This window comes from Macaca fascicularis, chromosome 10 (genome assembly GCF_037993035.2).
Source record: "Macaca fascicularis isolate 582-1 chromosome 10, T2T-MFA8v1.1".
Classification (NCBI taxonomy): domain Eukaryota; kingdom Metazoa; phylum Chordata; class Mammalia; order Primates; family Cercopithecidae; genus Macaca; species Macaca fascicularis.
In genome coordinates, this window is record NC_088384.1 from 34,018,782 (window position 1) to 34,046,722 (window position 27,941).

Consider the following 27,941-nt stretch of genomic DNA (forward strand, 5'->3'; position numbering starts at 1 on the left):
TTTTGTGGAAAATAACTTTATTCATGATTGTGTTTATCACACTATTTTATGGAGAATAGGTGATCAATAAATATTTGCTGAATAAATGAATAACACTTGATTTATATAGAATTAACGTCGGTTCTCAAAGTGAAAAATTACAAACAGCACTGATATTCAGCCAGTACACATGAGTCTGGTCATAGCAGTTATAAAATACTGAAATACCCCCTGCCACTGACCTTTGACCCCCAGATGCCTCCCACTGCCGCTGCTCTCCCCACTGGGAGCACCTGGACTCCCCACAGCCTGCTAACTAAAGGGCTAACGTCTTGCACAGCAGGAAGCACCCAGGACTGAGCAGCCACATGGCCGAGTCCACTGCTAAAAGCGTCCATTCTGACTGATCAGGACCTGAGGACCCTCATGGTTAAATATTTTGGTAATATTCCTGATTATAAATAAGGCTCAGTTATATAGTCTGAAAACGATGCTTCTCCTCATTACAAAATCTCTTAGAAGACTCAGAAGACTCCATAGATCCAGGAACGGAGTGGAAAATGATAGCGTGTCAATCTCTGAAGGTTTTGGGCATATCTGTTAGCATTCCATCTTCATGTAAACCAGAAGATACGCAGTTTCCTGCCTAGAGAGAAGAGAAGACACATCAGCACAGCGGCATGAAATCTTCGTCAGAAAACAACGCTTCGTTCATCTATGATGAACAAGCGTCAGCAAACTTCCAGGCGGCTGGATCAAGCCTTGTCTATCCATCACCTTGGAGAGGAACAAAATAGGCAACCTGGGAAGATGCACACTACATTTCTTTTTTTTTTTTTTTTTAAGACGGAGTCTCGCTCTGTCGCCCAGGCTGGAGTGCAGTGGCCGGATCTCAGCTCACTGCAAGCTCCGCCTCCCGGGTTCACGCCATTCTCCTGCCTCAGCCTCCGGAGTAGCTGGGACTACAGGCGCCCGCCACCTCGCCCGGCTAGTTTTTTGTATTTTTTAGTAGAGACGGGGTTTCACCGTGTTAGCCAGGATGGTCTCGATCTCCTGACCTCGTGATCCGCCCGTCTCGGCCTCCCAAAGTGCTGGGATTACAGGCATGAGCCACCGCGCCCGGCCCACACTACATTTCTATTAGTTAATATCTAAAGAGGAGGTTAACAAGCTATAGGCCAAATCCAATCCCTCGGGGTTTTTAAAATCTACTTTCAACTTTTATTTTAGATTCAGCGGGCACACGTGCAGGTTTGTCACGTGAATACGAGCATGCTCCCAACAGTTAGTTTTTGACCCCTCCCCTCCCTCCTTCCCCATCCAGCAGTTCCCAGTTGTTGCCATCTTTAAGTCAATGAATACCCAATGTTTAGCTCCCATTTATAAGAGAGAATATGCATTACGTTTTGTTTGTTTGTTTGTTTTTTTCTTTTTGAAATGGAGTCTTGCCCTGTCGCCCAGGCTGGAGTGCAGTGGTGCAATCTTGGCTCACTGCAACCTCCGCCTCCCAAGTTCAAACGATTCTCCCTCCTCAGCCTCCCGAGTAGCTGTGACTACAGGAGCCCGCTACCATGCCCAGCTAACTTTTTGTATTTTTAGTAGAGACAGGGTTTCACCGTGTTAGCCAGGATGGTCTCAATCTCTTGACCTCATGATCTGCCTGCCTCAGTCTCCCAAAGTGCTGGGATTACAGGTGTGAGCCACCGTGCCCAGCCTTTTGTTTACTTTTTGACGAGACCAGTTCTTGCTCTGTCACCAGGCTGGAGTGCAGTGGCACAATAGTAGCTCACTGCAGCCTCGTGTTCCTGGGTTCAACTGATCCTTCTGTCTGTTTTGGCTTCCTGAGTAGCTAGGACTAGGGGTGTGTACCACCATGCCTAGCTATAATAACTTTTAATTTTTGTAGAGATGGAGTCTTGCTTTATTGCCCAGGCTAGTCTTGAACTCCTGGCTTAAAGTGATCCTCCCGCCTTGGCCTCCCAAAGTGCTGGGATTAAAGGTGTGAGCTCACACCCAGTCTCCAAGCCTCTTTTTGCAAATAAATTTAACTAGACCCCAGCCATGCGCCTCTGCCCACACACTGTCTACGGTTGCTTTTGCTCTACAGGGCAGAGCTAAGTGGTTGCAGCAGACACTGTACAGACAACAAAGTCTGAAATACTTTCTCTCCAACCCTTTACAGAGAAAGTCAGCCAACCTCTGATCTCAATAATAGGGAAATCAATGACAACCACAAAGTGACAAAGATCGATGTCTAAGACGGATGCTCAGAATAAACAAGAGAGAAAAATGAAAAGTAGAAGGAGGATTTCAAACGTGAGCTTCACCTAATCCGTTACTTTTCAAATGACCAGGCCTATCTGTGCAGCTGAAAATCATCTCCAATAGCATCTCTGATACACAATCTCAAAGCTCAGCCAAGAAACTTACAAAGTCTCTCTGCTTTAACTTCATCCACCTTTTTTCTCTCCAGCTTCTCCTCAGTAGTTAATGATTATAAAAATATTTATTGACCAGGCGCGGTGGCTCACGCATGTAATTCCAGCACTTTGGGAAGCCGAGGCGGGTGGAATCATGAGGTCAGGAGATCGAGACCATCCTGGCTAACATGGTGAAACCCCATCTCCACTAAAAATACAAAAAATTAGCCGGGCGTGGTGGCGGGTGCCTGTAGTCCCAGCTACTCGGGAGTTTGAGGCAGGAAAACGGCGGGAACCCACGAGACGGAGCTTGCAGTGAGCCGAGATCCCGCTACTACACTCCAGCATGGGTGACAGAGCGAGGCTCTGTCCCAAAAAAACAAACAAAAAAAAAAAACAAAAAAAAAGAAACAACAGTGTGATGGCCAGGCATGGTGCTCATGCTTGTAATCCAAGCACTTTGGGAGGCTGAAATGGACGTTGTAATCCAAGCACTTTGGGAGGCTGAAATGGACGGATGGCTTCAGCCCAGTAGTTTGAGACAAGCCTGGCAACATAGTGAGACCTCACCTTTACAAACATTTTTTTAAAATGTGCCAGGCATGGTGATGCATGCCTGTAGTCCCAGCTATTCAGGAGGTTGAGGTGGGAGGATCGCCTGTGCCCAGGAGTTCAAGGCTGCAGTGAGCTGTGATCACACCACAGTACTCCAGCCTGGGCAACAAAGCAAGACTCCATCTCTGAAAATAAAATTTTAAAAAAAAGATCTTTGCTGTAAAAGAGGTATGCTTAAATGCAATAAAAGCATATAAGAAGGCCAGGTGTGGTGGCTCATGCCTGTAATCCCAGCACTTTGGGAGGCTGAGGCGGGCGAATCATGAGGTCAAGAGATTGAGACCATCCTGGTCAACATGGTGAAACACCATCTCTACAAAAAAAAATTAGCTGGGCCTGTTGGCATGCACCTGTAGTCCCAGCTACTCAGGAGGCTGAGGAAGGAGAATCGCTTGAACCTGGGAGGTGGAGGTTGCAGTGAGCCAAGATTGTGCCACCGCACTCCAGCCTGGCAACAAAGCGAGACTCCATCAAAAAAAAAAAAAAACAAAAAAACATGCAAGAAGCCCCCACAAATCTGGGTGAATCAGTAAAGGCTTTAAAGGGTAGGAAAAGACCATGAGTATGAAACACGAGCGGGGAGTTGGCCTAGATGGTAAATGAGGAGAGGACAGTACAGCCAGGAAGTACGCATGCACAGCAGAGGGGAGATGGAGGGCACGGCTGTTTGAGCTACCTGTACTTCAATATTCCTGGAGTGTGACGTGTGAGGCAAGCATGGGGTGGTGGGGGGAGTGTTGTAGATGAGGCGGACAGTGAGCCATCAGCATGTTAGTAACAGGGGAATCCACAGGCGTTTCATGAGCTCCAAGGACCCTATGTGAGCTCATTAGGCTCCCATTACCCAAATACGTTTCTTACCAGTGGTAGTTAGGATTTCCGTAGGTACACTGGATGTCTTCCCAGGATACCTGGAAGCCAGAAACAAACAGGGTCAAGCAGCCAGCTGACACTTACAGGCACCCACAGAGGACAGGGTGCTACAATGTACCCCTCATCCTCCAGACAAGCCCACCTCTAGCAGCTCCCAAGAGCCTGGAGCATCAGCAGCAGGACGTCATGTGCAATGAAGTCTTTTTAGCACCCTCGTCCCTGTGTTTAAACTTGGTCATGCTTCTCCCAGAGGCCTAACTTACATATTTCTAACTCTCCTTGCTCTCTAGACGTTCCCCACGAAGCAGGAAGCCGCAGAGCATGAGCCTAGAGCACCAAGCACTTAGAAATGGAGGGAAGTGAACCCTTACAGAGGTGCAAACCACATGGGGACTTCAGGCCAAAAAAGGCTTGAACCCTCATCAAAGGCCCCACACCGAGACAGCGGGACCACCGTGTGTCTTGATCTCAGACACCCACGCAGTTCCGGGCCCAGCATGTGCTAGAGGTGGCCAATCCAGGGCAGGAGGCAATTGTGGATGATGTTTCTCACCAAGCAAATATTGGAGTCATTGAAGCAGAACCATTTTCCATCCACAGCATTCCGGATATAGACACAGTAATGACCGGAGTCTGCCACTCCCACGTGCGCGATCACAGCGAAAAGCTCATACTGCCCTCCAGGCTGGAAAGAGACAGGCACGAGACAGTTCACCCACCGCCACAAACATGACTGCCTCACACATTTATACCTGCCCACCCTAGGCCCGACTCTGGGACTTCAGTGTATTAAAAAACAGTCCTGACCCACGGCCGGTGGGCACCCTCCAGGAGGAGCTTTCCTGAGTGTGGATCCTGAACTGCGAAGGCTCAGCAGCTTTGGCACAGCAGAGCACACAGGAGATGGAAGGCAGGAGGTCACGAGAGAGGCCCCCAAAGCCAAGACAAGATTAGAACTTTCCCCTGGGAGGGGTGGGGTCATCAGAACACAGTTCTGTTTCTCCACAAGCCCAGAAGGGCCCTAACCAAAAGTACCCAGCCAAAAGTCTTTTGTAGGCGGAGGGGAGATGGCCAACAAGGGTGGCACATGCAAAGCTGGGTCACCCACAGTGGAGGCTGGAATTATCCCTATTTTCATCTGCAGACTTTGTGCAGGACTTTACAAAATGCAGGGAATATCTGTATCTAAATATTAGTTTACAAGTAATAAAAGGGTTAGAGGAACATGTTAAATGATACCAACCAGCCAGTGCTGGCATATTGAAAAAATCTTCAACCGAATCAACTGCAAGGAAAAGAAAAGGAGCAGAAATCTAAAAGGAACTTAAGAAAAGAAGGAAACTTAACCAAATGTAAGTGTAGGCATTGTCTGCATCTAGATTCAAACAAACCACATAGATTATACAACAGTCAGGAAGTTTGAACGTTGACCAGATATTTGATGCTGTGAAGGAATTACAAGATGGAGATGGTTATCTTTTGAGTGCTTATTCTTTAGGGACACCTAACAAAGTGTTTACAAATGAAACAGTATGAAGTCTGGGATTTGCTTCAGAAAAAATCCAGTACAGGGTTGGGTGAAACAAGAGGGTGGGTTATAGGACAAGCAAGACCTGCCATGAGTTTGGTAACTGTTACAATGAGGATTCACTGTCTAATTCTTCCTTCACTACACACCCTGGTATCTATTTGTAATGTTCCATAACAGTCTTTTTTGTTGCTATTGCAAGAAGATGGAGTCTTGCTTTAGTGTCCAGCAGGGCTTGATTTCTGGACTCCAGCAATCCTTTTGGCCTCCCAAAGAGCTGGGATTATAGGCATGACCCACTGCACCCAGCCAAAAAAGTCTTTTTTAAGTGAAAAACAATTTTAAATATACTTCATCGGGCAGAATCTGCAGGTAGAAATAAAAAGAACTAGAAGGAAAGAAAAAGAGAATCCCATGAAACGTACACAGCCTAAGTAGGTAAAGAAATCATGTTACAATAGGAGCTATTATAACATATTATCAGGCCTTAATTTTCTAAATGCCATGGTTCTACAGCATAAATAGCCAAACAGACCAATAAAACAGAAGAGACACTCCAAAAATAGACCCGTACATGTGGGAATACAAAATTTGCTATGTAGCATTTCAAATCTACGGAAAAAAGATATTTGTGTCTTTTTTTTTTTTTTAAGTTTTTCTTGTTTTGTTTTGTTTTTAGAGACAGGGTCTTGTGCTGTCTCCCAGGCTGGAGTACAGTGATAGATCACAGTTCACTGCAGCCTCAAACTCCTGGGCTCAAGTGATCCTCCTGCTTCAGCCTCCCAAGTAGCTGGAACTAAAGGTTTGTGCTACCACACCCAGCTAATTTTTTTTTTTTTTTTTTTTTGAGAGATGGGGTCTCATTATGTTGCCCAGGCTAGTCTCGAACTCCTGGGCTCAAGCAATCCTCCTGCCTCAGCCTTTCAAGGTGTGGGATCACAGGCATGAGCCACATTGCCTGGCCTTGTGTCTCTTTTTTTCTCAGAATCTCTCAGTAAGTTATTATCTCAGGACAAGTGAATTAAACTTTACTCTGATTAAATGTGGTCCAGTCAACTGGCTACTCTATGATTATCCTCAAAGTGGGCACAGGCCATTTGAGGAAGAAAGTTTGGTTGGTACTAAGAACCCACAATGACATGTTTGCCTATGCATTTCTATGTATTCCACATTATTTCCAAAGGAGCCTACTGAATTCTGGATTCCGTCCCTCAGTGCTGTGAGGCACATGAACACAAATCCAATATTTAGAAAAAAGAAAGTCTTTAGAGGTTGAGGACAGTCTCTAAGGAACAGGTGGCTCCTAGCAGACTGGGGGTGAAGGAAGGGAAAACGGAAAGGATGAGGCGTCTGGGGAGAGGCAGGACGGCCAGGAGGTCGGGAGGATCCCACCTGCTCCTCAGCATCACAGGGCTCTCGCTCCATCGGAAGGACCTGGCTGAAATCCAAGCTCTCGGGGAAGTGCAGGGCGTGGCAGATCTTTCTCGTCTGTGAATTCCTGATGGAGAATCGCATGAGGTGTATTGTCAGGGTCTGGGGCAAATGGGTCAGCTTCAAGACCTGAAAAAGCAAAATCACTCTGGAGATGAAGTCCACTTGGAATGGGAGAGTCAGACAAATGTCAGGGCTAGTGACGCGTTCTTCCCAAAAAGAGGGAAGCAGGGTGACATCACGGAGTTTAAGGCTCCTGTGCACTGAATCTGCTGAGCTCCTCTGAGAAAAATGCAAAACCTGGCTATTCTACCACCGTGTGGCCCCCTACGAGAGGCACAAGGGCACAGGGCTCTGCACAGGCGCCAGGACCAGTGGAGCCATGGCACCTGCTCCAGGGAGCTGGTTTCGCCCCCAGGGAAATGCCCTTACGGCTGCTCTCAGGACCCCTCCTCTGGTCCCTCTCAGTGATGCGACCATGAGAAGCCACATCCACAGCTCTAGACATCAGAACCCCAGCATCCCAGATACTAGCCAGACCCAGATTCCCTTTCTTACCCACCATGGGGTGTCCTCAGGCCTCTGATGAAATCAGAGAAATCAGGAAATCCACGGGGGGCAACCCCAGACTAGTGAAGGACAGATGACCCCTGAACAGCACGGGTTTCAACCGTGTGGGTCCACTTATACACAAATTGTTGTAAATAAATACAGTCTGCCCTCCCCGATAGGCACGAGTTCCACATCTGCAACCAAACGCTTATCAAAAATACAGTATCCCAGATGCACAACCGCATAGATGAGGGACTGACTTTTCCTATGCACGGGTTCCACAGGGCCGACTGGGTGTGACTTGAGGGTGTGTGGATTTGGGTACACACAGGGGTCCTGGAACCAATCCCCCATGTGCACCGAGGGACAGCTGAGTCTGATCTAGGGTATGAGTACCTGTTTCCCACGGGTCTTCTTCCCACAGTTCTTACAGAAGCACTTGCTTTTGCTTGATAACTCCCTGGGCTGGAAGAAGCAGTGCAGGGCGTCCTCCTGTCCCACCCAAGAGAACAGGGAAAAAGCAGTGTTGGTATTTCCCACCTAGAGTACTCTATTCTGTTCTCACACTGCTGTGAGACAACAGCTAAGACTGGGTAATTTATAAGAAAAGAAGTTTAATTGGCTCATGGTTCCACAGGCTGACCAGAAGCATGGCAGCATCTGCTTCTGGGGAGGCCACGGAAGCTCCCAGTCATGGCGGAAGGCCAAGCAGGAGCAGGCGTCTTACATGGGAGAAGTAGGTAGAGAGCGAGTGGGGAGCTGGAGTGCAGTGGTGAGATCTCAACTCACTGCAACCTCCACCTCCTGGGTTTAAGCGATTCTCCTGCCTCAGCCTCCCAAGTAGCTGGGACTACAGGCTGCACCACCATGCCCAGCTAATTTTTGTATTTTTAGTAGAGACAGGGTTTTATCATGTTGGCCAGGCTGGTCTCAAACTCCTGACCTCAGGTGATCGACCCACCTCAGCCTCCCAAAGTGCTGGGATTACAGGCACCACCCACCCTGGCTCCACACCTTTTTTTTTTTTTTTTTTTTTTTTTTTTTTGAGACGGAGTCTGGCTCTGTCGCCCAGGCTGGAGCGCAGCGGCTGGATCTCAGCTCACTGCAAGCTCCGCCTCCCAGGTTCACGCCATTCTCCTGCCTCAGCCTCCCAAGTAGCTGGGACTACAGGCGCCCGCCACCTCGCCTGGCTAGTTTTTTGTATTTTTTAGTAGAGACGGGGTTTCATCGTGTTAGCCAGGATGGTCTCGATCTCCTGACCTCGTGATCCACCCGTCTCGGCCTCCCAAAGTGCTGGGATTACAGGCTTGAGCCACCAGGCCCGGCCATGGCGCCACACTTTTAAACAACCAGATCTCATGAGAACTCACTCACTGTCACAAAGACAGTACCATGGGGGATAGTGCCAAACCATTCAGGAGAAAACCTCCCCCATGGTCCAATCTCCTTCCACCAGACTTTACCTCCAACACTGGGGATTACAACTGAACAGGAGATTTTTGGGCAGGGACACAGACCCAAACTGTATCAGGTACAGCCTCCCCACACTTTGCAGCTGAGGGTTTCAGCTTTTCTTCTGGTTCTCCTCATATCCCCCTTAATGCCTGGCCTGGTGTGGTCCATTTGGCAGGATCTCAAACGGCACCTGCTGACTGGAGGAACAAAACAGGATGGGGCTCCTACTAAGGGAGCAGTATGAGGGAGGTGGAGGTAGGAGGGAAAAGCATTTTTGCCAAAACAAAGGAGAAACTGGCCAGAGCCATGAAAATGAAATAAGTGACTTTTCAGAAGCCAGAGATGAGGCAAGGGGGAGTTGGTCACACTGTGTTGTGTGGTTCGATGGTTTCCCCAAAACCCATGTTGAAACTGAATCCCCAATGTGGCTGTATGGAAAGGTGGGGCCTTTGAGAGATAATTGGGGAGGGCAAGGTGGCTCATGCCTGTAATCCCAGGGAGGCTGAAGCAGGTGGATCGCTTGAAGTCAGGAGTTTCAGACCAGCCTGGCCAACATGGTGAAACTCCAACTCTACTAAGGATACAGAAATTAGCTGGGCATGGTGGCGGGCCCCTGTAATCCCAGCTACTTGGGAGGCTGAGGCAGGAGAATCGCTTGAACAGCAGAGGCGGAGGTTGCAGTGAGCTGAGATTGTGCCACTGCACTTCAGCCTGGGTGACAGAGGAAGACTCTGTCTCCAAAAAAAAAGCGGGGGTTATTGTGTCATGAGGGGCACAGCCTTCATGAATGAATTAATCCACTCATGGATTAAAGGGTTAATGGGTTATCCTGGGAGTGGGACTGGTGGCTTCATATGAATAGGAAGAGAGACTCCAGCTGGCGGCACATTAGCACGCTCAGCCCCCTCGCCATGTGATGCCCTGCACTGCACTCGCCATGTGATGCCCTGCACTGCCTCACCTCAGGACTCTGAGAGTCCCCACCAGCAGGCGGGCCCTCACTAGGTGCAGCCCCTCAACCAAGACTTCCCAGCCTCCAGAACTGTAAGAAATAAATTACCTAGTCTCAGATATTGAGTTATCACAACAGAAATGGACTAACACATATGGGGGCAGCAAATACCAAGAGAATCCCCTTACCAGTGTCTTCAGGGGCTTTGAGTTCACATCAAAAAGAGACAGTGGAAGGGTAAGCATGCTGCTGTTTCTGCTACTCTCCATGGCACAGTCGAGGCAAATCAAGGAGTCCTTCACCCGGATCATATACAGGGCCTGCAGCCTCTCCACCTGCAAGAGGGAGAGCAGAGAGGTGAGATGGGAACAGCACCATAAGCCAGGTCAGGCCAATTGCAAGAAGGTGGAGCCAAGAGACAGAAGCTCTAGAAATGGTAGCCACTAATGCTCTTTGGCCTACTCACAAAGGTGCAAAATATTACCAGTAACAATATTATGAAACTGTGATAAGTGTTTTATGTGGATTAACTCTCTTATTCCTCTACACACTACAGGAACAACAGCTGAATGAGTTAAATGAGCAGCATCTTAAGCTTCCGAGTGCTCTGGTTCTAGGTTCTTACCAAGTGCACATCAGTGATCTGGTCCTTGATCAGGTTCCAGAGTTTGAGGTAGAGTTGGGCGGCATCATGCTGGACAAACACTAGCCACAGAGAAAAGGAACAGCCAATTAGTGAGGTCTTCAGAGTCACTTCTCATGCCCTAGTATCTAGACATACATGAATACTCACCATTTTGTCTCTTCCTAGCCCTCCACCCCACTGCAAGGCTAAGTTGGCACTATATAAGAGGTGATCAATAAACGAACAGTAAGTTTGGTATTGATTTTTGAGAACGCCTCTTGAAACTTAAGCTCCAGTGCCAGGTGTAGTGACTCATGCCTATAATCTTAACACTTCAGGATGCCAAGGCAGGAGGATCGCTTGAACTCAGGAGTTTGAGACCAGCCTGGGCAACAAAGCAAGACTCTGTCTCTATAAAAAATTTTAAAAATTAGTTGAGCATAGTGGTGCACACCTGTAGTCAGAGCTACTTGGGAGGCTGAAGCAGGAGGATCACTTGAGCCCAGGATGTTGAGGCTACAGTGAGATGTGATGTCACCACTGCACTCAGCCTGGGGAATGAGATGTCCACAGGGACTCTGAAAAGCACTGATACATTCCTGAGGATCTAGAAGGCCAGGCGCATGCCCAAGTAAGACCCGAAAGGGCTCCAATCCCTCCCCTCTGGCTGACCACAAGGCCACGTGCAAGAAAACAATGAAGGCAAATACAGAATCATAAACTGCCCAGTAACAATAAAACAGCAACAACAACAAACCCTGGTGTGGGCATCTCTGATGTCCAGTGTTGCCACCTTACATCATCTAAAATGTTCATTTTCCAACAAAAGAGACAAGACACACAATGAAACGGAAAAGTATGGCCACATACAGGAAGACAGCAATCAGTAGAACCTTTCACTGAGAAGCCCTAGATGTTGGCTTTACTAAACAAAGACTTTAGCTGTTATAATATGTTCAAAGAATTAAAGAAAACCATGTCAAAAGAAGTAAAAGAGCCGGGCGCAGTGGCTCACGCCTGTAATCCCAGCACTTTGGGAGGCCGAGGCGGGCAGATCACAAAGTCAGGAGATCGAGACCATGGTGAAACCCCGTCTCTACTAACAATACAAAAAATTAGCCGGGCGTGGTGGCGGGCGCCTGTAGTCCCAGCTACTCAGGAGGCTGAGGCAGGAAAATGGCATAAACCCGGGAGGCGGAGCCTGCAGTGAGCCGAGATTGTACCACTGCACTCCAACCTGGGCAACAGAGCGAGACTCCGTCTCAAAAAAAAAAAAAAAAAGTGAAAGAAAGTACGAAGGGGGCCGGGCGCGGTGGCTCACGCCTGTAATCCCAGCACTTTGGGAGGCCGAGACAGGCGCATCACGAGGTCAGGAGATCAAGACCATCCTGGCTAACACGGTGAAACCCCGTCTCTACTAAAAATACAAAAAAATTAGCCGGGCACGGTGGCGGGCACCTGTAATCCCAGCTACTCGGGAGGCTGAGGCAGGAGAATGGCGTAAACCCGGGAGGCGGAGCTTGCAGTGAGTGGAGATCGCACCACTGCACTCTAGCCTGGGTGACAGAGCGAGACTCCATCTCAATTAAAAAAAAAAAGAAAGAAAGAAAGAAAGAAAGTACAAAAATGCTACCTCAACAAATAAAGAGTATCAATAAAGAAAAAACTGTAAAAAAAGAACCAAGCAGAAATTCTTGAGTTGAGGAGAACAATAACTGAAATGAAAAATGTACTAGAGGAGGTCAACAGCAGATTAGAGCTGGCAAAAGAAAGAATCCATACACCTGGAGATAGGTTGATTGAGCTTCTCCAGACTGAGGACGGAAGGAAAGTTGAACATAGTGCCTCTGCAGCCGAAAAGCTGGTTAGCTGCTCACCGCATGTGCTGTTCAACTAACTCTGATACAAAAAAAAATGTGATACAAAAGAAGGCTTCATACACAAACGTGAATTTATTCTGAAGCCAGCTTGGAGGAAGGAGCACGACGCAGCCTGCCTTTTAATGTGCCATTTCTCCTTTGGAGGAAAAAGGGGCATTTTCATCAGGTGTGTTGTGGGGGTGAGGGGTTGAGCAATGGCGGTTTTCTACCGGGCAGTTATCATGTACCCAGCTGAGCTGGCACCTTCCTGGGCAGAAGTAAATTGTAAAAGTGGCCGAGTGGGCATGCTTTCTCCATGCCTTCCTAGTGGGTGAAAGACAAACCCCTAGAAGGTGGAAGTTTCGAGGCCACCCCTGGCAGGGAGGGTTCCCTGGTGGGTATGCTTGGGGCTGCAAATCTACTGCCAAGTCTCAGGAAAGATGAGCTGGAAGAACTTGCCCTGTTCTCAGTCAAACCTCCATCAGCCTACCTCCATTTACAGATTCTTCCTTTTGCCCAGCAGGGAATGTCTGGAGACGGGTAGGCGAAAGGTGATATTTGCATTTCTACAGAGCTAACAGGAAACAGGAAACACGGCCATGGTGAGGGGTGAGGGATGGGAAGAGGAGAAGTGAAAAGAAAATCATAAGAAAACTAATGGAACTATCTCTTAGCGAATGGGGGTACTCAGTTGCACCCAGACGGGTTCACTAGTGAACGATGGGTTCTTCCAAACATTTATGGGAAAAATTATACCAGTTCCCTAGAACCTCTTCCAGAAGACAAAAGCAGAGAGAACACTTCCTAACTCATTCTCTGAGGCCAGCATTATCCTAATACCAAAACCAGACAGATGTTATCAGAAAAAACCTAGAAACCAGCATCTCTCGTGAACATAAATGCAAAATTCCTCAACAAAATATTAGTGAATCAAATTCAACTATGTATAAAAAGAATCACAGAGGGTGATACAAGCGAGATGGTAGAGAAGGAGGCTCCTGGTGCTCCCTTCTCCCGTGGACACATGGAAAAACTCCCATCTACACACAGATCAACTCCCTCAGAAAGAAACCCAGATACCAGCTGAGACAGGCCTGTACAGGGGACAATGGAGAAAACATCCACATCGCAATGGGTTGGAAAAGCTGAGACACACTCGCACCACAAGCCCCACTCTAGACACAGTACCTTACTGTCGGAAAGGAATCCCTGCGCCCAGCTTTCTCCTGGAGAGGCGAGGGTTTGGACCACACGTAGGCAGCCCCAGCTTTTGCAGTTCCCATTCAAGGGCTTGGCTGCTAGCTCACCTAGCTCTGGGAACAGACATGGGTCAGCAGCTATGAATCCCCTGCGACCGCAGAGGGCAAAGAGGCAGTTTTAAATGGGCACGTGAGCACTTCCGGCAGCTGTGCTCCTGCGCTCAGCACAAACAGGCAGAAATGCCAGGCTCCCAGTTTCTCCCTGGAAGGGTATGTCTGCGGGCTCTCCTAGCTGTTGCCTGAGGGATGGGCATGTAGTAATAACTAGCCTGCACCTGGAGCCAATGAGGCAGATAAACAGATTTCCAGGAGTCTGGACAGGTGTGTGGGCAAGTCCCATGCCTTCTCCCACCCCCTGCTCCATGATAAAATCAGGTCTCTAACTTCACACACTGAGTACACAACATCTATCCCTCTCAAATGAAGGACTAGCTCCTCCATCCCTGAGCTTTGGGAGCTGATGAGGCTCTGTATTTGTGGGTCCCACAGGGGCACAGAGACCAAAAAACATCCCCCCAGGCCCAGTGCAGGGTGAACAGGCAAAAAGGCCTGGCTCCCACTTTCTCCCTAGAAGGAATCCGTCTGCACATGTGCAGCTGCTGCCCTGGGGTTTCCACGCATCTGGGAGCTGACAGAGCAGGAAACCAGTGCTCCTCTGAGACCCTGAACAGGCAGGTGAGCACTTCCACCGCGGCTCCCACTCGTTTGTTCGACAGATAGCGTCAAGCTTCCAACCTGTCCATCTCTAAGCAGAGAGGAGCCAGCATTCGCTAGGCCCCTGGGTGTGACAAGAGCAAAACAATGCATGCAAGAGTGTGCAGTTTAAACATGAGTGCAGGCACTTGCCACAGATCCTCTGTCCAGTTTTTTGCAGAGCAAGTGGGGGATAAACACATGCTCCCAGCTTTTCCTTGAGGATAGAATAAACTGGAACACACATTTAATGCCCCAACGTCTCCAGCTGCACCTCAAGGGGCTGGCTTCTATCTCCCCTGTCTGGGGCACTGACAGGACTTGACACATTCTAATCTCCTGAGGGCAGCTAAGAACACAGATGACAGTTTGGACAAGCACAAAGGGTCAAGAGGCGCTCCGAGTGTCTGGCAGCGTTAATTGGTAAGTTCGTCTCTTCTACAAGGCCAGTGAGACAAGACTGGGAGAGGCATTTTTCTTATCTAAAGTACAGAAAATAACAGAGTCAGGAACAATGAAGAAACAGAGAAATATGTTCCAAGCAAAAGAATAAGATAAATCTCCAGAAAATGCCCTCAGTGAAATGAAGATAAGTGACTTACCTTATAGACAATTCAAAATAATCACCACGAAGATACTTACCACGTCTAGGACAGCAATGCATGAACGAAGAATTTCCGCAAAGAGACAGAAAAAAGTTCAAAAGAAATAACAGAGCTGAAGAATACAATAACTCAAATAAGAGTTCAATAGAGAAGCTCAACAGATGAAATCAAGCAGAAGAAAGGATTCGCAAACTAGAAGGTAGGTCACTGGAAATCATTCACAGAAGCAAAAATGAAAAAGAATGAAAAAGAGTGAAGATATCTTTTTTTCTGAGCAGGAGTCTTGCTGTGTCGCCCAGGCTGGAGTGCAGTGGCATGATCTCAGCTCACTGCAAGCTCCGCCTCCTGAGTTCATGCCATTCTCCTGCCTCAGCCTCCAGAGTAGCTGGGACTACAGGCGCCCGCCACCTCGCCCGGCTAACGTTTTATATTTTTAGTAGAGATGGGGTTTTACCGTGTTAGCCAGGATGGTCTCGATCTCCTGACCTCGTGATCCGCCCACCTTGGCCTCCCAAAGTGCTGGGATTACAGACATGAGTCACAGCGGCCGGCCCAAAAAAGGGAAGATCTCTTAAGAGAATTACGGGACATCAAACAGACCAAAATAGGCATTATCAGAGTCCCAGAAGGAGGAGAGTGAGAGGAGACAGAAAGCTTATCCAAAGAAATAACAGTCCCAAGTGGCAGATTGACATTTCGGTCAATGGCAGGCCACATAAGCACAGTGGCCATGACAAGCAGCCTACGTGTGTAGTAGGTTGTCCCATCTAGGTTTGTGTAAGTCCACTCCATGACGTCCACACAATGACAAATTCACCTTCTGATGCATTTTCAGAACATCTCTCTGTTGTTAAGCAACCCATAGCTATAATGACTGAAAACTTCCCAACCCAGGGAAGGAAATAGAAATCCACATCCAGGAAGCCCAAAGGACACCATTATAAGACTGATCTAAAGCAACCCATGCCAAGACACATCGTAATCAATTTCAAAAGTTAAAGGCAAAGAATTCTGAAAGCAGCAAGAGAAAAGCAATGTGTTATACACAAGGGAAAACCCATAAGTATGGGATTTCTTTTGGGGGTGATGAAAATGTTATGAAATTAGATTGTGATGATGGAGGCACAACTCTGTGAATACACTACAAACCTTTGAATTGCATGGTTTTAAATGGATGAATTTTACAGTATGTGATGCACATTTCAATATAGCTATCTAAAAAAAAAAAAAAACCCTAACCTATTTATGAATTATTTTGTAGAACATGTTTTCTCTTTTTTATTCCTTTATTTTGTTTTCCTGCAGTTCCCTAACAGTGGCAGAATAAGCTTGGAGGAGATGCCTTCGTTTACCCTACTGAGAGGCAGAAAAAGGGTAGGTATGGAAGTAAAATGTCCATAAATAATATCAATTCTGCACCTCCAAAGATGTGTGCCTCTTACACAAATGTCTCTATAATCCGAGGGGTCCAGGCTACCTAACTTGTCTGGTTGCTTCACTGCCTGTTAGTTCCTCTCTTCACGCTCTCTCTAAGCTTCCCACCCGCTTTGGATCAGCAGCCAGAAGCCTAGTGGGAGGACGTCTTACTGGGCACGTTGTACTTCTGCAGGCAGTAGGCGAGCTCCAGGGGCCGCACTGCTTTCTGCCGGCTGTCCTGCATCTTCTCCAACAGCAGAAGCATCTGGAAAGGGACGCTTCTCCTCTGCTCATCAGCTCCCCTGGGCACCGTGATCCTGTCACACAAGAACAGCCAGAAACCTTCTTATGTGTAGTTCTCGAAGCTAGATGCACACTGGAATCAGTTGGGAGAAATTTGAAATCTCCATATCCAGGCCACTCCCATACAAATTAAACCAGAATTCTGGGGGCGGCGGGGGTGGGGCAGTTATCAGAATTTTTCAGTTCCTCAGATTTCAATGTGTGGCCAAGGTTGAGAAGCATGATGTGAGTGAATCCGCTCTACAGGGGACCCTCCACAGAGGGGGATCAGCGCGACCGCTGCCTCAGCCCATCTGCACCCTGCGCAGCAATCATGCTAGAGCAGAGGGCAGATGGACGAAGTCCTGGCTCCACATCTCGGGCAAGCAGCAAAATGTCCAGCCTAAAGCTCTCCAAACTACAGACAGGTCCTGGGAAGAAAGGCAACATGAAGGGCTGTCCGTGTGGTTTGGCAATGATTCATTTAATTACAGGCATTTCTCAGATGGGAAAAAGGAGAGAGCACAGGGCAGGAAAAGAGTTATGGAAAGAGAGAGAGAGAGAGTGCATTGTGTGAGTGTTGGTGGAAGGAGGGGTGTGCACGGATGTGTACTGCCCACTGACTTACTCCTTCTCTTACTTTGGTCTAGTCCCAACTCTCTCTTTTAACCAAGTTCGTGGCTGTCAATCCTGGCTGCATTAAAAATCACCCAAAGAGGGCTTTTAAAAAGTACCAATACCTGGCTGGGCGCAGTGGCTCTCGCCTGTAATCCCAGCACTTTGGGAAGCTGAGGCGGGCAGATCACCTGAGGTCAGGAGATCGAGACCAGCCTGGCCAACATGGTGAAACCCCGTCTCTACTAAAAATACAAAAATTAGCCGGGCGTGCTGGTGGGCGCCTGTAATCCCAGCTACTCGAGAGGCTGAGACAAGAGAATCCCTTGAACCCAGGAGGCGGAGGTTCCAGTGAGCTGAGATCATGCCATCGCACTCCAGTTTGAGGACAAGAGTGAGGCTTTGTCTCAAAAAAAAAAAAAAAAAGGTACCAATATCTGGGCCCCACCCCAGACCAACCTAAGAAGTATTAGAAATAAAGTGTAGGCCAGAATATGCAGAAGCCAGTCTTCCCTCTGCCAAATTTTGAAAGAAGATCTCAAAAAGTTCAAGTCACTCTGAATAACAGAATATATTAAAAATGAAATAATACAGGCTGGGCGCAGTGGCTCACGCCTGTAATCCCAGCACTTTGGGAGACTGAGGCAGGCAGATCACGAGGTCAGGAGATCGGGACCATCCTGGCTAACACGGTGAAACCCCATCTCTACTAAAAAATAGAAAAAGTTAGCCAGGCGTGGTGGCGGGTGCCTGTAATTACAGCTACTCGGGAGGCTGAGGCAGGAGAATCTCTTGGACCTGTGAGGCGGAGCTTGCAGTGAGCCGAGATCGCGCCACTGCACTCCAGCCTGAGCAACAGAGTGAGACTCCATCAGAAGGAAGGAAGGAAGGAAGGAAGGAAGGAAGGAAGGAAGGAAGGAAGGAAGGGAGGGAGGGAGGGAGGGAGGGAGGGAGGGAGGGAGGGAGGGAGGGAGGGAGGGAGGGAGGGAGGGAGGGAGGGAGGGAGGGAGGGAGGAAGGAAGGAAGGAAGGAAGGAAGGAAGGAAGGAAGGAGAAAAAGAGCCGGGCACGGTGGCTCAAGCCTGTAATCCCAGCACTTTGGGAGGCCGAGACGGGCGGATCACAAGGTCAGGAGATCGAGACCATCCTGGCTAACCCGGTGAAACCCCGTCTCTACTAAAAAATACAAAAAACTAGCCGGGCGAGGTGGCGGGCGCCTGTAGTCCCAGCTACTCCGGAGGCTGAGGCAGGAGAATGGCGGGAACCCGGGAGGCGGAGCTTGCAGTGAGCTGAGATCCGGCCACTGCACTCCAGCCTGGGCAACAGAGCGAGACTCCGTCTCAAAAAAAAAAAAAAAAAAGGAAAAGAAAAAGAAACAGTACAAACGCTTATCAGCCTGAAGAACAGTCTTACCTCTTCAATATCCTGGTGAAGTCCATGTTCATTACAAACACCTGAATCAAGGAGTTAAGGCAGCAGGTCTGTCCAATGTTGTGTAAACCAACCAGGCCTATAAGGGGAAGAGAAAAAACTGCTGAGGCAAGGCCTAGGTAAAGAAGTTGACAAGGCTGGGCACCATGGCTCACGCCTGTAATCCCAGCACTTTGGGAGGCCAAGGTGGGCGGATCACCTGAGGTCGGGAGTTCGAGACCAGCCTGGCCAACATGGTGAAACACTGTCTCTACAAAAAATACAAAAATCAGCCGGGCGTCATGGCAGATGCCTGTAATCCCAGCTACTTGGGAGGCTGAGGCAGGAGAATCGCTTGAACCTGGTAGGTGGAAGTTGCAGTGAGCTGAGATCGCGCCACTGCACTCCAGCCTGGGCAACAAGAGTGGAATTCTGTCTCAGAAACGAAAAAAAAAAAAAAGTTGACAAAAATCAAATGTTTTTCTTAAAGTTACTAAGGACATGAAGTCCTATAAAGTTCTCTCAGGTACAATGCATTCACTCAGCTTGCAAACAAATTGGAGAGAAAATATCAAACATGAACCTTTAAAAAGTTTGATAACAGGCCGGGCGCAGTGGCTCACGCCTGCAATCCCAGCACTTTGAGAGGCCGAGACGGGCGGATCACGAGGTCAGGAGATTGAGACCATCCTGGCTAACACAGTGAAACCTCGTCTCTACGAAAAATACAAAAAAAAATTTAGCCGGGCATGGTGGTTCACGCCTGTAATCCCAGCACTGTGGGTGGCCGAGGCGGGTGGATCACAAGGTCAGGAGATCGAGACCATCCTGGCTAACATGGTGAAACCCCGTCTCTACTAAAAATACAAAAAAAAAAACTAGCCAGGTGAGGTGGCAGGCACCTGTAGTCCCAGCTACTTGGGAGGCTGAGGCAGGAGAATGGCGTGAACCCAGGAGGCGGAACTTGCAGTGAGCCGAGATCACGCCACTGCACTCCAGCCTGGGCGACAGAGCAAGACTCTGTCTCAAAAAAAAAAAAAAAAAAAGTTCGATAACAAGGGCCAAGCACAGTGGCTCACACCTGTAATCCCAGCACTTTAGGAGGCCGAGGTGGGAAGATCACCCGAGGTCAGGAGTTCGATACCAGCCTGGCCTACATGGTGAAACCTCATCTTTACTAAAAATACAAAAATTAGCCAGGTGTGGTGGTGCATGCCTGTAATCCCAGCTACTCAGGAGGCTGAGGCAGGAGAATCGCTTGAACCTGGCAGGCAGAGGTTGCAGTGAGCCAAGATCGCACCACTGCACTCCAGCCTAGGCGACACAGCAAAACTCCATCTCACAAGAAAAAAAAAAAAAGAAGTTCAATAACAAGAAAAGTTTTAATAGTCCATTAGGAAAAGTGAGATGTCACCAAAAGTGTATATTTACTCACTGCCAAATGAGTAGTATGAGCAATTGTTGGGAGAGAAAAAGAAACATTAGAGAAAGCATAACTGAGAATATGGCCTCCTCTCATTCAAATCGTTCTCCACGGAGCTAAGTCCAAATGTGCATCTGTGTGGCTCAGAAATAAGAGGGAGTCCACAGTTTGTCTGTGTGGGACTCCAGTGGAGAGGTCTCTGCCCAGTCCCCACCACAGGGAGGCAGGAAATCAGAAGGCTGCTTTGGGGAAGATTCGCCTAATCCAGTCTCACCCTGAGAGGCTGAAAGGCAGAAGAACTTACAAGAATACAAGAAAAACAAAAGATAACATTTGACCCCTAGCAACCAACCTCCTCTTTTCCAACCCAACCTTAGGCTCGGCGAACCCCACAAGGTAAGCAATTTAAGGGGGAGGAAGTACCACTAATCTCAGGATTCTTGGGGAAAGGGCTTTGGCTTATGAGATAGGACAGGAAGAAAGTAAAAATCTGGGGTTGCAGGTGAGCACTGATTTCTGCTCCCAGACTATCAGGAGCACATTGCCTCCAGACAGACCCGTCCAAAGGCAGCAGTAAAGATGGGAACTAACGCTAAATGCCACTAGACGCCCAGCACTGGCTTAAAGCAGTTTCCACAGATGACCCCATTTAATCCTCCCAACAACCCTATGTGCTTGCTACTATTATTACCCCCATTTTCTGTTGTTGCTGTTTTTGTTTTTTTGAGACAGAGTCTCACTCTGTCGCCCAGGCTGGAATGCAGTGGTGTGATCTCACCTTACTGCAACCTCTGCCACCTGGGTTCAAGCAATTATCCTGCCTCATCCTCCTAAGTAGCTGGGATTACAGGCACCTGCCACTGCGCCCGGTTAATTTTTGTATTTTTAGTAGAGATGGGGTTTCACCATCTTGGCCAGGCTGGTCTTAAACTCCTGACCTCGTGATCCACCTGCCTCGGCCTCCCGAACTGTTGGGATTAAGGCCGTGAGCCGCCACGCCCGACCTTGTTTTTGTTTTTTCAGAGATAGGGTTTCGCTATGGCCCAGGCTGTATCCCCATCTAAAAGATGCAGAAACTCAGGCACAGGAAACCAGGAGCCATCAAACACAAAGCTCTGCTGCTTCAGAGCACAGCAGGTGAGCTGAGCATTTACAGGCAGACAAGAAAAGGAAAGCAGGAGGGGTCTAATGACCATGAGGGTAGTCCCAGGCCCTGGGATGCTCTCTGGGCTGCTCTGTCTTCCTCTTCATGTTGCTGTCTTCTTCCTTCTTTTCAACAAGATCTGCCGGGGACTGCGGAGACTCAGCCAGGACGGACTTACAGGTTTGTCTCTTGAGCCCAAACACCTTGCCCATTCATGATCACTCAAAACCCCCAGGCCGCGGCTGCCTGGGCCGCGTTCAGGACAGCACTTCACTTCCCGGAAGAGCTTATGTGAGCCAGGCACGGTGGGATCTCTGTGAAAAGACAACGCGGGTAGGTAAGGATTAGAGAAGGAGGAACGTGTATTCATGTAATCCGTTCTGATGCCAAAGAGCAGGTCTTAGAGGGAGATAAATGTTTGGGGAGACTGACTCATAGAGCTCTAGGCTGGAAATGACAGCTAGGCTACACATCCCCTACCCTGGGTCCCAGGCGTTTCCATTCATTCTTCCTCAGAGCGCGCTGCCAAATCCTAACCGGGAACGCCCTCTTGGGGAAGGACAGGGAAGCGTGCATAGAACTTTGCTTTGCAACCCAGGACCAGGACCACTTCAGTAAAAGCCAGCACAAGGCAGGAACCCTCAGCCCCTGATGCCAGGCTGGCACACAGACAAAGCCTCTCAACCCGTCCAACACCCAAGGGGACCTGCGGCCCTGGCAGGACAGCCTCGTGTTCTGGCCCGCATCACAGCCAGCCGGCTGCAGCAGTCAAATAAACTTCAGCTGCAGGCAGGCTGTAGCACCCGCAGGCCTTAGGCACATCCCGGTGCTGGGCTGGTCTCACGCAGTGGACTGTGGGTGTGACCCAATATTGTGTCGGCCTTAGTGGCCATAGGGTTACCCCTGTACCCTCCCCCAACCCCAGCACAGCAGCACGAAGAGAGACACTGTTTGCTTGGAGGAGGAAGAGGTAAGTGGAGGACTTTGCCTTGGAACCCAGGACTAGGCTCTCTACAGTAAAACCCAGTACTGGGCAGAGCCTCATCACTCTTGATGCTAGACCAGTATCCACAGGCAGATCTCACCCCACCCTAGTGCCAGATGAGAACCCACAGCCCCAGTGACAGGGACTTGGGATCTGGGCTACATCACCAACATGCCAACTACAGTGGCTTTGGGCCCTGAATGAACCTCAGCAGCAGCAGGCAAGCCATCGTGGGTCTTGGGCGTGCCCCAGTGCTGTGCCAGTCTCGGCAGCCTGGCCTTCAGGCGTGACCCAGGGCTGTGTCAGCCTCAGTGGCCAAAGAATTCCAGCCACAGTGATCCTGGGCTTAGGGCACCCCTTAGCACAACTGCAACAGCTGAAGCAGTCATGGGCTTAGGGCACTGACCAATCAGCCTCTCGTTAATCTCATGTGGGTTTCCTGATGAAAGAAGAGCCCAAACAAAGCCAGGCAATGAAGACTGGCTTAGGTACCTGTGTCAATGCAGACACTGGCACGCAGCTGTGAGGATCAAGATCAATCAGAGAAAAGCGACAGCACCAAATGAACAAATTAAGGTGCCAGTGACTAACCCTAAAGATACAGAGATGAGGCCTGGTGTCGGTGGCTCACGCCTGTAATCCCAGCACTTTGGGGGGCCGAGGTGGGAGGATCACTTCAGCCCAGGAGTTCAAGACCAGCACAGGCAACATATAAAACCCCATCTACAAAAAAATACCAAAAAAATTTAAAAGGGCATAGTGGTGCACGCCTGTGGTCCCAAATACTGAGGAGGCTGAAGCAGGAGGATCACTTGAGGCCAGGAGTTTGAGGCTGCAGTAAACTATGATTGTGCCACTCACTCCAGCCTGGGCAACAGATGAGACCTTGTAGCTAAATAAATAAGATGAAATAAATAAAATAATACTAATGGGTAACATCTAAGCACTACTTCTTATAAAAGGTGAAAGCCTTTTATATGTACTGTCTTATTTATCTTTACACAGCCGTGTGAATTAATTACTGTTATATTTCCATTTGACAGATGAGAAAACTGAGATAAAAGAAGTAAGTGCCTTTCCCACTGGCAAGTGATGGGCCAGATGTGGACAAGCCGGACAGGGTTTAAGTCCAGCCAACATGCTGCTCAGAGTGAGGAATAAACTCAGAACCAATCATTGGTGGGAATGTAAATTAGTAGAGCCATTATGGCAAACAGTATGGAGATTCCTTAAAAACCTAAAAATAGATATACCGTAGGATCCAGCAATCCCACTGCTGAATATATACCCAAAGGAAAGGGAATCAGTACGTTGAAGAGATATCCGCGCTCTCATATTTCCTGCAGCACTACTCATAATACCCGAGATACGAATCAACCTAAGTGTCTATCAAAAGAGGAAGGGCTAAAGAACATGTGGACTCTATACACACGATGGGATGTTATTCAGCCGTTAAAAGACAATGAAATTCTGTCATTCACGTCAACATGGGTGAGCCTGGAGTACATTACTTAAGTGAAATAAGGTAGGCACAGAAAGATAAATACCACATGTTCACACTCACATGTGAAAACTCAAAAAGCTTATCGCTAGAAATAGAGAACAGAAAGGCAGGCATGGTGGCTCACACCTATAATCCAAGCACTTTGGTTGGCTGAGGCAAGAGGATAGCTTGAAGCCAGGAGTTCAAGACCAGTCTAGGCAACATAGCAAGACCCTGTTTCTAAAAATAAAAATAAAATTAGCCTGGCATGGTGGCATGTACCTGTAGTCCCAGCTACTTGGGAGACTGAGGCAGGAGAATCAGTTGAGCCCAGGAGTTTGAGGCCACAGTGAGTTATGATCGTGCCACGGCACTCCAGCCTGGGCAACAGAGCAAGACCCTATCTCTCTCTCTCTCTCTTTTTTTTTTTTTTTTTTTTTTGAGGCAGAATTTCACTCTTTTTGCCCAGGGTGGAGTGTAGTGGTACAGTCTCAGCTTACTGCAACGTCTGCCTCCTGGGTTCAAGCAATTCCCCTGCCTTAAGTGTCCCAAGTAGCTGGGACTACAGGCATGTGCCACCACACCTGGCTAATTTTTGTATTTTTAGTAGAGACGGGGTTTCACCATGTTGGCCAGGCTGGTCTCGATCTCCTGACCTCAGGTGATCCGCCCATCTCGGTCTCCCAAAGTGCTGGGATTACAGGTGTGAGCCACCACGCCCGGCCTGGAATATATTCTTAAATTCATTTTGAATGGCTCAGATAACAAAAACCTCTTTTTCTTAGTAAATATTGACTTTCAATAGTTACAGTTGTTCCTCTTACGAGGCCCAGTCTAGGAGGACTCGACTGAAATGATGACAGCAGACAATTCCATCAACCAGAGAGAGGATTTTGAGCTCATCATTGAGGGAAAGCTGATGAAAGAGAGCAGAGAGGTTCCAGGCTGCATTTGCCAAGATGTTGTCCTCTACTCCGCCAAGATCTCCTGGATACTTCAGGAGGATATAGCAGTAAAACCTCATGGAGCAGATCATTTGGGTAGGCTCAGTACCAAAGGGAAACAGAAAACACAGCAACCTTTCAGGGCAGATCACACTGGGGAGATAGGGAAGTGGGGCAGCAAGGAAAGGAAAGTGAAGCTTAAAGGTCTAAGGAGGACGGGGAGGGCAACGCGAGCAGAGAGACTGCAGCTGAAGTTAGCAGGCCTGATAAGCATCCACCAGAGAAAACACCGTGGGTGGATTCCAAGGAAGGGAATTTCCAAACTGAACCCGACTCAAAAAAAAAAAAAACAAAAAAACCCAGTCCGGGCGCGGTGGCTCAGTCCTGCAATCCTAGTACTTTGGGAGGCCAAAGCGGGCGGATCACAAGGTCAGGAGTTCGAGACCAGTCTGGCCAACATGGCGAAAACTCATCTCTACTAAAAATACAAAAAATTAGCTGGGCACGGTGGAGGGCGCCTGTAATCCCAACTACTTGGGAGGCTGAGGCAGGAGAATCGCTTGAACCCGGGAGGCAGGGGTTGCAGTGAGCCGAGACAGTGCTATTACACTCCAGCCTGGGCAACAAGAGCAAGACTCTGTCTCAAAACAAAACAAAACAAAACAAAAAACCCAAATACTAAACTAACTTAGCTCCTGCCCTACCTGAATTTTTTTTTTTCTGGTTCACCTTCTCTCATGATCTTCCCGAAATGTTATCCTTAGGCTTCGAGGAGAGGAGAGCAACCCAAGGAACTGGCCCAGGCCCACCACTAAAGTAGCCCCAGGACCAATCAGGGTCCTCAGAGAAGCCCCAGAAGAGCCAGGAACACGCTGCAGAAAACCTGGGGAGGGCGGGGCCTCCACCCAACACTCCACTCACAACTGGACTCTGCCAGGAAAGCCAGCTCCAACATTTAGATGCCCTAAAAGGAACAAAATTAACCTTCCAGGAACATGATTCCAGCAGCCTCAGCGTCTTCCGACCCAACCCATCATGGCAACCACAATTGTAGACCGCAGTCTCAATGACGTGTTCACATCATTTTGCATTTCTTTTTTTTTTTTTTTTTTTTTTTTTTTTTTTTTTTTTTTTGAGACGGAGTCTCGCTCTGTCACCCAGGCTGGAGTGCAGTGGCGCGATCTCGGCTCACGGCAAAGCTCCGCCTCCCCGGTTCAAGTCATTCTCCTGACTCAGTCTCCTGAGTAGCTGGGACTACAGGCGCCCGCCCCATGCTCGGCTAATATTTTTTATTTTTAGTAGACAGGGTCTGCACCGTGTTAGCCAAGGCGGTCTTGATCTCCTGACCTCGTGTTCCGCCCGCCTTGGCCTCCCAAAGTGCTGGGATTACAGGCGTGAGCCACCACGCCCGGCCTATTTTGCATTTCTTGAGTAATCGTAATATGCGGGTTAGAACACACGGATTACAACACTTTGGATGAAAAGCCACATAATAGGGAAATTTTGGGACTACTGTCTCTCAAAAAAATAAAAATAAAAAACAGCTCATGTGGAAGAACCAGGACTTACCTTCTTGGAAACTATGTTTATGTTAAGCATTTTCCCCTTTGTAAGCCCATCACTGTGTAAAAGTGTCAAAACTGTGCAACACATTTTTTAACAGTCCAAAACCAGGTTATTTGATAAATCAAGATGCAGTCGTGCACCTGTTACTCTCCCTCCCGTTTTGTTCCTGTGAACACATCAGATAACCTGCATTCACTCTCCAACTCTGTACAATACCAGAAAGAAACGTCAGATGAAATGCTTTTCAATATTTGCCTTTTTTCTGGAACAACTTATACAAATATAACTTACACAAATTATACATAAATAAGTACAAATTAAAGCCTCTGCTTTAATTTTCAAACACTTTGAACCCAGATTTTCAGGGGTCTCAGAATAGAGTTTTGTATTTAAAGTCTAAATTTGGCCGGGCGCAGTGGCTCAAGCCTGTAATCTCAGCACTTTGAGAGGCCAAGGCGGGCGGATCACGAAGTCAGGAGATCAAGACCATCCTGGCTAACATGGTGAAACCCCGCCTCTACTAAAAATACAAAAAAAAATTAACTGGGCGTGGTGGCGGGCGCCTCTAGTCCCAGCTACTTGGGAGGCTGAGGCAGGAGAATGGCGGGAACCCGGAAGGTGGAGCTTGCAGTGAGCCTAGATCACGCCACTGCGCTCCAGCCTGGGCCACACAGCGAGACTCCGTCTCAAAAAAAAAAAAAAAAAAAAGTCTAAATTTAGCTTTCTTCCAAGGAAAAGGGGGAAAGAAGAGAGGTTAAGACTAAAATATTCTGATTTGCAGACTTTGACAACATCCTTCCAATTTCTCAATATGAATGCCCACTGACCCAGCCATTCCACTTCTAGGAATTTTCCACCAATATATTTGTATGAATGTATACATAAAATGATATTCATTGCTGTATCTATGCCAGTAAAAACTGGAAACAACCTAAATCTCCATGCATTGTTTAAACAATGTACTTCCCATACTATGTATCAGGTTTTTTTGTTCGTTTGAGACAGAGTTTCGCTCTGTCGCCCAGGCTGGAGTGCAATGGTGCGATCTTGGCTCACCGCAGCCTCCTCTTCCGGGGTTCAAGCGATTCTCTTGCCTCAGCCTCCCGAGTGGCTGGGATTACAGGCACGTGCCACCACTCCCGGCTAATTTTGTATTTTTAGTAGAGACGGGGTTTCTCCACGTCGGTCTGGAACTCCTGACCTCAGTTGATCTGCCCGCCTCGATCTCCCAAAGCGCTGGGATTACAGGCGTGAGCCACCGTGCCAGGCCACGTCAGTTTTTTGTTTTATTTTTAATGCCATTAACACATCTATATGTCCTGCCATGAAAAGATGTCCATAATATACTCAGTGGACAAAGCAAGTTCGAAACGATTTTAAAGACTTGTACATAGAAACATTTCTGATAAGGTACAAACAAAAATGATACTGAGTGGAAGATTGAGAGACACATTTGTCTGCATTGTTTGAATTTTTTTTACAAGCTTACAACACTTCTGTAATTTCTTTTTTTTTTTAAATTAAACACAAAGTCATGCCAAAAGTCCAAATAACTATATTAGCTTAGAAAAAAAAATCCATTGGCCCAATATATGCACGTAGCAAATACAGATCGCTATCATAATTTGCAGAGCACAATCATTACTTATTTCCTTAATTATCTGACTGGCGTAAGAGCAGAGTTGGATGTCTGCGCTAGAAAGAAAACTTCCAAAATGAGCCCCAAACTTGCCTCAAGCGCCACGCAAGCGTCCAGCCTCCGCTGCTGAGTTCCACGGCGTGACTGAGCCGGGGACGCAGCTGCGGCCGAAGTTCCGCGCCTTGGTCT

General features: G+C 48.2%; 1 protein-coding gene across 4 annotated transcripts; it reads right to left on the bottom strand.

Annotated features, from left to right (window-relative positions):
* On the bottom strand, nt 1-27,941 carry USP18 (ubiquitin specific peptidase 18). Of its 4 annotated transcripts, XM_005568010.5 has the most exons (11): nt 27,846-27,941; nt 21,185-21,449; nt 18,572-18,668; nt 16,434-16,579; nt 10,431-10,510; nt 9,994-10,140; nt 7,795-7,890; nt 6,808-6,975; nt 4,441-4,572; nt 3,876-3,925; nt 1-625 (listed from the first exon to the last, which is right to left on the bottom strand). In XM_005568010.5, the coding sequence occupies exons 2-11, from the start codon at nt 21,345-21,347 to the stop codon at nt 580-582; spliced, it is 1,125 nt and encodes a 374-aa protein (XP_005568067.1). In that variant the 5' UTR covers nt 21,348-21,449; nt 27,846-27,941; the 3' UTR covers nt 1-579. The 4 variants fall into 4 exon arrangements, with proteins under 4 accessions (XP_005568067.1, XP_073860588.1, XP_073860586.1 ...); XM_074004487.1 differs by lacking the exon at nt 7,795-7,890; XM_074004485.1 differs by lacking the exons at nt 1-625; nt 3,876-3,925; nt 4,441-4,572 and having other exon boundaries at nt 6,042-6,975.